This window comes from Acomys minous, assembly GCF_964271855.1.
Source record: "Acomys minous genome assembly, chromosome: 3".
Classification (NCBI taxonomy): Eukaryota; Metazoa; Chordata; class Mammalia; order Rodentia; family Muridae; genus Acomys; species Acomys minous.
The window spans coordinates 57,544,993-57,557,500 of NC_140485.1; the positions used below are offsets into that span (position 1 = coordinate 57,544,993).

The 12,508-nt window shown below is 44.8% G+C and overlaps 1 protein-coding gene across 8 annotated transcripts in view; it reads left to right on the forward strand.

Annotated features, from left to right (window-relative positions):
* Positions 1-12,508, forward strand: part of DIDO1 (death inducer-obliterator 1) — a 54,538-nt gene that overhangs the window by 26,591 nt on the left and 15,439 nt on the right. For all 8 annotated transcript variants that reach the window (XM_084774366.1, XM_084774370.1, XM_084774365.1 and 5 more), the window contains exons 6-11: positions 943-1,155; positions 2,084-2,312; positions 10,132-10,591; positions 10,709-10,868; positions 11,947-12,063; positions 12,200-12,304. In XM_084774366.1, the coding sequence (XP_084630492.1) occupies positions 943-1,155; positions 2,084-2,312; positions 10,132-10,591; positions 10,709-10,868; positions 11,947-12,063; positions 12,200-12,304 (1,284 nt within the window). The remainder of the gene's footprint in view (positions 1-942; positions 1,156-2,083; positions 2,313-10,131; positions 10,592-10,708; positions 10,869-11,946; positions 12,064-12,199; positions 12,305-12,508) is intronic.

The following is a 12,508-nucleotide window of genomic DNA, read 5'->3' on the forward strand; positions in this document are numbered from 1 at the left end:
GAATTTTCAGTTCCTTAACAGTTAAAAAGGGGGGGGGTACTTTTACCTGGACCTCCAAGATACCACATTGAGCAAAAGTACCTGCCATCAAACCTGATTATCCAAGCTTAATCTTCAGATCCCACATGGTAAAAGGTGAATCCCAACTCCTGAAAGTTATCCGGTTCCAGCTGAACATGTGTGCTTCTAACACACACACACACACACACACACACACACACACACAGTAACTAAAATTTTTAAGAAAACAATTTGTGCCTCATTAAATCTACATTTTGACTTTTTTTTATAATAGTTTATTTTTAATGTGTGTTTGTGTATTGGGCGGGGGGCGATGTACACAGTATAGGTGCCCTCAGAGGCCAGAAGCCTAAAGTTATAGGTGGACATGAACTGCCTGACATGAGTTCTAACACTCAAACTTGTCTTCTGTAAAAGCCATTTTCTGAGCCACATTTCCAGCCCCCCTCTGATTCTTGATCACATAGGGGAGCTTGACATGTTTTCTATGAGGGCATGTAACTCTGAAGCTCCATGTGTACAGAGCTTGTGTGCCAGGGTGTCAAAGGGGGAAAGGTTTGTACAGTTCATAAAGACAGAGTCTTACGATGTAGCTTAGGCTGGCCTAGAACTTGGGAATTTCCTGCCTTCCCTTCCCAAGGACTAGAATTATATTAAAGATTATGCCATCATGCATAGGTAATCAATAAAAAAAATACATTTTTATTCATATAAAAATTACTGTTAGAGACATAGTGGAGTGCACGTTACTCCTTTAGTCCTAGCACTGGGGAGGCAGAAACAGGCAAATGTCATGAGTTCAAGGCCAGCCAAAGTACTGCTGGTGTCTCAATTATAGTGACCATCAATAGTGCTGTCACTGAGCTCTTCCTGCTGTTGTCAACACATACATGATCTGAAGTCACCTGTTTCATTCTGCAGGTTGTAGAGGCTTCTGGTGCTGCTAAATGCATTGGTCCTGGGTGTTCCAATGTAGCACAGCCCGATTCAGTGTACTGCAGTAATGACTGCATTCTCAAACATGCTGCAGCTACCATGAGATTTCTAAGTTCAGGTAAAGAACAAAAACCAAAACCCAAGGAAAAGGTCAAGATGAAGCCAGAAAAGTTCAATCTTCCAAAATGCACTGTTCAGGTAAGCTGACCAGAGTCAACTTCAGGATAATTGAAACAAGAAGTGTTTGAAAGTACTCTTCATAGACTTGTTTCTGTTTGCTTAAGGAGTGCTGGGAACACCAGTTGTCAACAAAATCTAGATCTTATTTTCCTTACCTCTTCCCCATCCACTGAGGGATTAGTTAACATGAATATAATAAAACAAGCAAGCACATGGCTTTTTTGAAGAACCAAGATCTCAGAATGTATACCACACAGAGCCTTGTGCCAAGTCCACTTGGCATTTAAATAAGTACATAGGTACTGGGACAAGGCTCTGTGTCTTGTGTAGGATAGCTCAGTGGTAGAGTGCCCAGCATGCAAAAGGTCGTATGATTTCTACATATCCTTTGGGAGGAGTGTTTTTTAGGTTTTAAAGGCAATTCTGTAGTGCAGGTGGGCTTTAAACTTGGAATTTTCTTCCCTTAGCTTCCCCCTCAGCTGGCATTACAGTCCTGATCACCAAGTCTGACTAGATGACATATCAAACTCCCATACAAGTGGTTGCTCTCTGCAGTGTTCGGTTAGCATTTGGGATGCAGCCACAGTTTCTCAGTGGGCAGATTTCCCACTAGGAACGCAGATACTGTTTGTTCTCTACAGGTGCTCTTACCCATGTGCAGGCCGCCCTACTTGGGTTTTAGTTTGTTTCAGCACCTCGCCGAGAGGGGTTTCATGCCTCAGCTGCCCCTTACAGATCTGGGCCAGGAACCTTCACATTACCCAGATGTTACAAAGGAATGCTAAGGAGTATTTTACGTGTAGATACAGTGCTAGAAAGATTACAGGCTTCTGCCTAGTTTGGGTCTTCAGGTTCCAAAATAAAAGGCCTAACATGTCTTTAATTGCTTGCTGAAGCAAAGATAACACTTCAGACCTTAATAATTGGGATTTCACTGATTGTCCAGGCAGGGATTAGAGTCTCCTCTGTGCACAAGAGACTAGCTTCAGAGAAGAAAGAAAACCCAGTGAAGAAAGTGGTGGTGGCTCCCAGGAGTGACGCTTCAGGGAAGGAGATGACCTGTGAGAGCACCACACCATCCTGGGCAAGTGACCACAACTACAACGCTGTGAAGCCTGAGAAGCCTGAGAAGTCTGAGAAGCCCACTGCACTCTCACCCACCCTATTGAGTAAATGTACGTATCACCCAAAGGCTGGCTTCCCAGGCCCCTTCCACCGTCTGGATGGCTGCCTGGGGCTGTCTAGGACTGGAGGCCTGGGTGTTCTTGTGCTGCTGCTGGCTACTGCAGCAGCTCACTGCCAGCCAGAAACAAGTATCAAGATGCCTCTGGAGCCCAGGCCATCCTGCCTAACCTATGGAGCTTCTCTGGGTGTTTCCTAAAGAGTTGTGTAGGCCTCACTACTTACTGTCTCTCGTTGGAGGCAATTTCTTATTTCAGCTTCAGGTTTTGGTAAGTATTTGCACTGCTCTCAACACGGTGGGAATACATCAGTGCATTGTCAGTCGAGGCTCAGTTCTATGCAGACATCCATTTTTCACAGGACAGCCCTACATAAACCATGAGAAGTTTTTCTACATCACTTTTTGCCTCACATGAAGTCATCACTCCTCTTCTATAGCAAAAAGTATTTTTCATGAGTTAGGACCTTTTTGAAAGGATAGACACTTTTCGTCTTTGACTACTACACACCTACATAAAAAGCTTACGTTTTGAAGGTCGTTTGTTACTGCCTAGACACCACGGTGAGTAATGTTGACCTTACACTTAGGGCAGTGTCCTCAAAGGGAGAATTGTGGGTAGTGGCTTCCAGATTCCTCTTAGATGTTTAGAAAGTTAGTCTGCCCCAGATTTCAAATAATTGAAATGGCGAGAGTTTGAGTAAATTTTTGAAACCCCGGATAAGATCACAAAATCTCAAGCCATTGTTTGATAGCCCTCTGCTCTACACAAGTGAGCTTTCAATTGTGTTCGCTGGGTAGTGTTTTGCCCCATCTCTGCCCACCCTCAGCCCCAGGCAGGGGTTTTAAGAGCCTAGGCTGGCCTTAAGTTTGCTGTGAGGCTGAGCATGACCGGGGTCCTCCTGTCTCCACCTGCAAAGAGTGCTGGAATTTATAGCACACACTGATTGTGTTCTAGAGTGTGAGATCAGGATGTTCTAGGCAGCTAGACTGCACTCCTGGCCCATGACCTTGAACTTGTGTCTTCACTTCCTCAGTGGTGAGATTGCAGGCATGTGGTGCTGGGGATCAAACCCAGACCGTCATGCCTTCAACTAGGGAAGCACTGCTGACTGGTCTCTACCCAACCCCCATTAGTGCATTTGTATCTTTAAAAAAAAAAAAGCATCACAGGGTTAAAGAGCCCTGAATTCCACAAATAGGAACATGCTACATTTCTTATTAGCCTTTTAGCAAGTTAGCTAAGGGAGGGACCTTTGCAGGACTAAGTTTACAAAGTAACATTGCAGCTGTTGATGGTGTTATAGGCCTAGAGCCCTAACAGAGAAATTGAGACAAGGCAGTTGTGAGTTCTAGGCCAGTTGGGGTTGCAGAGTGAGATTCTTTCTCCAAGGCAAGCAGGAAGAAAAGGGTTGTAAAAGACCCAAAAAAACGGAGTAAATTAGCTTACCCTGCTGCATTATGATAAGCCTAGTGTGCCTCAAGCAGGTGTGATGGGTTTTATGTTTGCAGATGACAGGTTTCAGGTGTTCCTTCAATTACAGCAACTCTACAGCAACAGCATTGTGAGCTAATGAAGTATCACCTCAAAACAGGAAAAGGTCTGCCAAGTACAGGGTTTAAATGCTTTGACTGTAGCCCCAACAGAGACCTGGGAGTGTAGCCATAGTCCTGGAGTCTTCACAGTGGTTACAACTCAGCTCATCTGTAAAATCTGTACCCAGTTCTGACTCAGGGTCTCACTTTAGGAGCAGTTAAATCTCTAGTTTCAGTTTCAGATAGTTTGAGTTTCAGACCCTGGTAAGTATATTGCCTGTGTGGCATCACTGAAGGCCCTGTGCAGAGAGGAAATTGAAGAGTGAGGAAGATGGGAGTTCTGTCTTTTGTCTTTCCACAAGGTCGGGGGAGATGGGAAGTTTCCCAGGGGTCAACAAGATGACCAGTTGGCTATGCTCAAGGGTTCTCCTAGGACCTCTTCTGTGTCTTACACACCAACTTGCTCTTTAGCGGAGCTGATGGGCTCCAGGGGCAGGAGAGTGGGACAAGTTAACAACTGATTAATTTTTCCAACATACCAGCATCTCAGAATTGACCAACATTCAAAATATAATATGCATTGGGACATATCTAAACCAGTTTTGATTTTTTTCCCTTCATCTCATAAATGATATCTTCCAAACACTGAATGGTGTCACCAGTGAGGAACAGTATCCACTCTCTGCCTCTTGCTGTCCATACAGGGCCTGTCCCCTTTATCATCATTCTGCACAATTGGAGGGCACCACACAGCCTGTGCAATTGTCCCAGGACTCTGGTTCTGTTTCCCCACTGCCTGTGTGCAGAACACACATGGGGGGCTGGGGGTGGGAGGGAGGAAGGCTCAAAGTGAAGCCAGTGCCGTGAACACTCTACAGTCTCCTAAGTGGATGCTCACCATGTGTGCTGTGAGAAGACTGCATGGCTGAGCTGAGCTGAACTGCTGCACTCTGGTGGATGCAGGCAGGCAGCATGCTGCCCTGCACAGGAATCCACTCCACATGCAGGTGACCTAATTTCACACACAATTGTTCCTCTGATTTTTTATTTTCTTTCTAGACTATCTGTACAATTTCCTTAATTTATAGAAACAATTGTCATTTTTTAAAATTCTCAAAGATTCTGATACTGCTGTTACAGTTTTTTGTGTTTATTTCCATTGACATCTCCCATTATCAGGGTAGGGGAGTGGGTTGAACACTTGCCTAAAATATTCCTGGTTAAGTTTTGAAACAATTTGGTACTTAAACTTGTATGCACAATATTTAGTATTTTGGACTCACTAAATGGCTCATTAAGTGACTTAAAACACTAGGTGTTTGAAAGATCTTGACATGACATTTCATTTGGCTATGGAGATTTAATGGAAAACCCCAACCACCTACAAAACCAAAGCCTGGGGATTGACTGCATCCTACCCAGGGGGAAACATTTTCCTAGTTGGTGCATCCTGCACAGGTGACCAGGTAGGGAGGGAGAACATAGAGTTTTTGTTTTGTTTTGTTTTTTAAGCCAGGGTATCTCAAGGTAGAGGCTCCAGAAGTACATTTCATGGGATCATGAAGGAACCCTATGGAGGTTACTAGAAACCTAAAGCCAGGGGTGGGCTGGTGTTTTATCAACTGCATGAGCCGTTTATTGGTCTCCCCAGAATAGTTAGTGGCAATAAAATGGGAAACATCTTTGCACATGTAAACCGAGCCCCTCCCAATTAGAGGTTGGAAAACAAAATTGGGGCTTAAGGGGTTAACTTGGCAGCTGTCTAATAATATACAAAGAGCTGAAATTTATGAGGTTGTCAGTTAACATTCTTAAATCTAAAGTTCACTGTTGAAAATGGACCATAACACTAATTTGAGCTTGCCAAGTGAGAGCCCCCTAAGAGCACTCCAGTCTGTCCTACAGCTGTCTGTGTATCCTTCACCTCTGAATGACCTTCCTGTAAACATAAGGAACTGTGAATGGAAGGGTTAACATTAACACTCCAAGAAAATGCTTTACTGGCATTGCTGGTGTCAAGAGTGCAAAAGTCACCTCCAAAAATGCCTGGTGCAATACTTTTGCTACATACACACTGACCTGCACATGGTAACATGCTTAGGCATCCAGATGTTAGAGCACACTTAGATCAGATTCTTTGCTGCTTTAATGACAGTTTGGGCAACATTGATTTGCCACAAACCTGGAAGAGCTCTGCAAGAATTGAAGGTAACTAGTTGTGTTCTCTTCACCTGGTTATCCCACTGTGCCCCTGGCTTTGGACTCTTCTGCTCTGGAGAGTCTAGGGAAGGCACATGGATTGCTTTAACATGCTCCGGTCATGTTTCAGTAAACAAGTTAGGTACAAAGAAGTAATGATAAAAATGAGCTGTACTGAAGTCACCTGTGCCTGGGTGTGTTTGGGGAAATCTGAGAAACGGCAGCTCAGCTTCCACACAGCTGGACAGACTGAACACACCCATGTGGCCCCAACCAACTGCATTCCAGTGACTAATAATATAAGGGATCGTTAACACTGCCAGTCCAACGTGACTTGACTTTCAGATACTGTGTAAAGTGGCTAAGAGGATTTACAAGTTCGTCTCTGCATTAAGATGGAAGTCAAATACTGGATACCAGTAAGAAATAAAAGATGTGGTTTTCATCCCCCAGAGCGTAGCAGTTGGATGTGGATCTCTACAGGTCATTGTAGTCACAGTGGGCATGTGAGGAGCATCTCTAACCTATGTTGCTTTTGTCCAGGTCTCCTTTTTCTTATATAAAAGTAAATCAGTAACGGCTTTTTAAAAGATAGCTTGTTTTTTTTAGATGGTTTCAATATGATAGCCCTGGCCACCTCTCCCTTGTAGTTCTGCCTCCTGAATTCCAAGATAACAGACATATGCATGAGGTATGGATGTAGGGATGTTTATATGAAGATAACGTAAGCATGTTCAGGAAGCAGCAGCAAGAACATTTCAACTTGGTACTGCCACCTCACTGGGAAGAGGTACCGTGAAGCAATGGGGAAATCCCACAGCTGAGAAGCTGAATTCAACTCCGGGCCTGGTTTCCAAGTGCTAGAGGTGTACTGCACGAGAACAGCCCCCTGTGGTAGCCCTCTGTGGGGGCAGTCACCAGGGAGCATATCCAGTATGGACCTGCCTGCATCAGGAACCTATTCCCCATTAGGTTTCAACTTCATACAGTTACAGAGCTCTACCTTGGGAGCACATGGACAGAGTTTGTCCCCCAAGGCCTTTCTCCTTCCCATTGGACCATTACTGCCACCCAATGGCCTGAAATAGCATAGCAGCCTCACTAATGAACCCATGGTGTTCATAGGGTATAGTGCTCCCATGCAGCTGTCTACTTCTCTACTTCCACCTGACTTGAAACATTTCTATTACAAAGAACTGGTCTTGGCAGTAACTCGCCTTGGGTAGTGGTCGATACCACTGGAGATCCCTTCCTCCTCCTCCTTAATGTTGGTCAATACCTCCTTAGCCCCACAAGAGGGCAGAGAAGGCTACTAGAGTAGCTCAGCCAGCAGGGTGGACGGATGGGGTGGGGGTGGGGGGGAGCATTGCCCAGTGATGCCAGGTATGGCGCTGTGCTTGTCAGCAGAGAAAGCAACACAGTGTATGGTGCTATTTATAATATGGGTCTCTGGTTGGCTACCGCTACTTGATTTTTATGCAATATACAGTTAAAAGTAAATTCTGCAGATGAAGAATAGGCTCAATGATAGAACATTAGTCCAGTATATATAAGGCACTGGCTTTGAAACCCAATATTGGAGTAGAGAGTGGAATTAGGATTTACAAATTCATTTATTGCTCTATTCAAAAATGAAAGTGAATCCCTGTTGCTTCTATTGCAGCAACTGGTACCCTAAATCAACATCACTGCTATTCCTATCGGGGCTAGAGGAACATGCCAGTCCTTAGAGTAGTTGCAGTGAGTAACAGTTGACCTGTTTGACCCCCTCTAAAATAAAAGAGGGCTTGAGGTGTCAAGATGTTGGTCAACAAATGGTTAGCGGTGCTCATTTATGGGGCATATTCACCAATTTTTAACTTACTATAGCATAGCTTTTATGCACTGCTTGAAGTTTGGCTAAAGGGTCCTGATTATTGGCCTTAAATGGGCAGAAGCCACTAGAGCTATTGAGCCTGCAGAGTGGCAATGGATGAGGTGCAGGTTTATCTGCTTTCAAGTCATCAGATGTGTACTGGGATAGCCAGTCAGGAACAGCCAACAGTCAGACCAAGAAGAGTTTGGGTCTGTTGTGTCCACATGTGTAACAAGGAAGAAAAACACATCAGCACAGATGTTTCTAGGCTAGACTGCTATGTGGAGGGCCTTTGTTGAGATTCTGGTAATGTCTAGGGTTTTTCATCGTTTTGAAGAGTAGAAGACAGCTGAATTTAGGTCTTGGATCTGTAACCACTCTTACAGTGTCCCAGAAAACATCTGGCAATCTAATACACAGATATGCTGCCTGGTGTCAGCACCTCACATGCCACTTGGTCCATATTATTCTCGGTTCTCGTTCCTTCTCTGGCCCTTCAAAGGGGCCTACTGACTTCGCCACCGCCACGCGCGCCCCCCACCCCCACAACCCCCCCCCCTCCGGACACACACACACACACACATAACCCCACAGCCGGGCATACAGGAAAATTGCTGAATACCCCTGGAGCCAAGAATTAGACTGCCGCTGCAGTGAGCCCTTGGACATTGGCCTTGATCTATGGGAAGCTCGCTGTGCTCCTTGGCTCTGAAAGTTTGTTCACTGTATTGTAAAAATAGGTCCTTGGCAGTTTAAAAAAAAAAAAGTATGCTCCATTGTTCAGAGTGCACTCATAATTTCTATTTTCTACAAATCTGCCTTTGGATATTTCCTGTCCTCATCTAGAAACGCAAAAGGAGAGATGGAACTTTGGGTAGATAAAAGCCTAAAGTGCTTTGGCATGCTTCTGAACACAGATCACTTAATAGCAAAGGGCCATTGGGGTGAAGTTGAAAGGGATCAGATGAAGTGCAAGATGTGCATCTTCAGGGTTTTTCAGTACCACTTTGTAGTTGACTATATGGCAGTGGTCCAGGCTACCTACCCCTTGGACACATTGGTAGTTGGTTCTTTTTGGCAGGACTTTGTGGGGTCCCTAGACACCTGGAGTAGTTTGGAGTGGGCTTTCCTTGTGTATGGGGTCTGGGACCTGTAATATTGGAAATGGTTACTGGGGCTGAAGGCAGGAAGTACTCCGAAGTCATGCTCCAGGCACGGCTGGAACTGCCTGTCCAGATGAGCCATCTTATAAGTGTCTTTTACCTGGCAGGACAGCAGTCCTGAGTTACATGTTATGTTCCCAGATAGTTCCTTCCCCTGTTTAACAAACCACTTGGACTGTTGGTCAGTGTGCTGGACATGCATCATTCAGTTCCATGAAAGATGGTGTGGGGGGTGGTCTATTCCCTCTTTATGCTGTGTGAGTCCTGGGAACTGAACTTGGGCTTACAATTCGAGACATTTTGTGAGCCCTTGATGTAGGAATTTAATTAAACTGATTACTCACTACCATGTAGAAGTTTTTTATGCCAACCAAAGCTATTTGACAACATTTTAAATGCTAGGTGGTCATTTTACTCTGCTGAGAGAATTGTGAGAGGGTGATGGGGGTGGGAGCTTGTATAAATGGGCATCACTGCTTTTGGCATCTGGTGCTCATTGCTTCCCTGGGTCTCCCTCAAGAAAAAAGTCTGCACTGATTCCTTTCACATAAACTCGGTGGGTGCACATGCATGTCAAATAATAGATCCCCTGGGAGCTCAGAGTCCTTAGAGATACACAGCCCATGAAGTCTTCTATTTTGGCATCTGATTTTTGGTTGAATGTAGGCTGCCTGATCTTTTCTATTTTGCAAACTTGTCACAAAAACACCTTGACTTGTTTATGGAATTGATTCTGTAACTCTACCTATTTTGAGGACATTTGTCCTTTAGTTTTACAGTTTAGCTAGAGATTAATTAGCGCCTTTGGTAATTGGCTTATTTTAAGTAAAAGGTTTAAGGTAGTGATACATAAAAGTTTGCTTTTTCTTTCTGAAATAAAGAGTACCACCATAAAATCCAGTGAAAGAAACTTTTGAGTTTTGGTATTTTAAAAATCTGGGTGTGTACCTGACAACTCCTCAGTTGTCCTGGTCATTTCCAGGGTGGACATGGTATAATGTCAACCTGCAGTGTTGTATATGTTGCTCACGTCTTACTCTTGTTTGCATTCTGCTTTCTAGCCATGAAAGATGACAGAAGAGTGGAGGACAAGTCAATGGCAGCAGTTGCAGTGCCAAAGAAAACCGTTCCCCCAGGCTCCTTGATGAGCAGACAGACTTCACCTAGAAGTCTTGTTCCAAAGAAGCTTCCTCCTTATGCTAACATGGCAGGAGCCAAACCAGCTGTTAAGAAGTTGCCGTCAGGCTTCAAGGGTACCATCCCCAAGAGGCCATGGCCCTCAGCCACCCCATCGAGCACTTCTGCCAGGCAGGCAGGACCAACACCTGTGACAACTACTTCCAAAAAATTGCCTGGCTCTGCTGCTGTGGTGGGAGTTATCAGGAAGCCCATGTCTGCCAATGTCCCTGCAGCCTCTCCAGCCCCAGGACGCCTTGGGCCTGTGAACCCAGCTCCATCACAGCCCAACTCCCAAATTCGGCAAAATATAAGGCGCTCCTTGAAAGAGATTTTGTGGAAAAGGTGGGCCACAGTGTATGTCATTGCCTCTCACAGATGTGACATTGGTGATAGTGTTCTGGGATTCCCCACTAGGCAAGTGCCCCTGGTTTATGTAATCCCTCTTTTCATTCTATTCAGAGTCAATGACAGCGATGACTTAATAATGACAGAAAATGAAGTAGGAAAAATTGCCCTCCACATTGAGAAGGAGATGTTTAACTTGTTCCAGGTTACTGATAATCGCTATAAGAGCAAATATCGCAGCATCATGTTCAACCTTAAGGATCCTAAGAATCAGGTCTGTTTGCCCCCAACTAGATGTTGGGGTTTCTTGACCCAGATAGATCCTCACTTTTCTTTTTGTTAGCTTACAGTGGCGTATTAAACAGCATTCAGAGACGTTTGTTTTGTTTGTTTGTTTATTGGTGTTTGAGACAGGGTCTCTCTGTGTAGCCTTGGTTGTCCTGGAGGTCACTCTGTAGACTAGGCTGGCCTTGAGCTTACAGAGATCCACCTGTCTCTACTTCATGAGTGCTGGGATTAGAGGCGTGCGCCACCACCTGTGTAGTATTTGGAGCTGTATGTATCCTTTCTGTCTATCTTTGTAGGTCATCACCTTCCCTGCCAGAACTGGCCTTTTAAGGGATTTTATGACCCCTCTCCCCATTTTACTAGATGAGCTTAAATTTAGCTACAGAAATCATGTGCTCATTGACTTAAATTTAAATTTTTGAATCCCAATTTTCAGGGATGTCTGCTGTGGCTTACTTTTTATTTTTCTGAGACAAGGTCTCTCTGTAACCATGGCTGGGCAGGGTCTTATAGAGCAGGCTGCCCTCAAATTTTTATGTGTTCTACTTGTTTCTTCCTATAACAAGTTTGGGAATTAAAATTCAAGCAACCTTTTCTCCCTTAACTTTTCTTCCTCAGCCACATGATACGGGCCACCCCTTGAGGTTCTCAACCTTGCTAGCCTGGTACCTACCTCTCCTGCTTTCTGCTGCTGGGGCTTGTTGACAGTGTTCTCTTGACTCTGAACACCCTCTCCCAGCCCCCATGCTTTATCAGCAGAATCAAATGGTTTAGCTGTATCCCTAGAAGTGACCCGTCCCTGCCTTTACTTCTAAGTTGTATACACTATTTGTGATCTTGAGAAGGCATGGAATCTGCAGGTGGCCTCGAAGTTGACTCACAGCTAAACTGCTGCCCCACAGTGGGCTGAGGGTGCACGTGTGCACTGTGGGGTTCAGTTCTGGGAGTGGTCAGGATCCATCTGACTCCCATGCTGCTTTGTTCTTCATATTGATCCAGACTGAGAGAGATCACTACAGTTTATGAATGAGGACGTGAAAGGTGCTTTTTTTTTTTTTTAATAGGGGCTCTTCCACCGAGTTCTTCGAGAAGAAATCTCCTTGGCAAAGCTTGTCAGGATGAAGCCTGAAGAACTTGTATCTAAAGAACTCTCCATGTGGACAGAGAAGCCCACAAAATCTGTGAGTGCTGAGGAGGATGGCTGCCTGAGGCCTGAGAGGTTTTGTTTTCTTAGAAGTCAATTAATCAGCTAATTATAGGCTGAATGAATGTTCCTTCTACCCAAGGCTGAAGCCTTCGTTTCTGTCGTCCTTGTAGGTGACAGAGTCCAGGACTAAGTTGCTTAACGAGAGCAAGAAGAACACTGCTAAGCCAGAGACTGTTCCTGACATGGAAGATTCTCCACCGGCTTCAGATTCAGAAGTGAGCATTTGGGGCATCCTGAGTTTGCCCAGAGGCTAAGGCTAACAAGTCATTGAGAATATCACTGACTTTTAAACAAAGTCATGTGTGCATGATGCCAGTGTTCTCCAAGGAGCTCATGTGTAGCATGTTGATGGTGCTTCCCAGGGGCTTCTATTCATTGAGATGGTATGGGTTCCTTTAGGTTGGTTTGGTTTGGTTTGG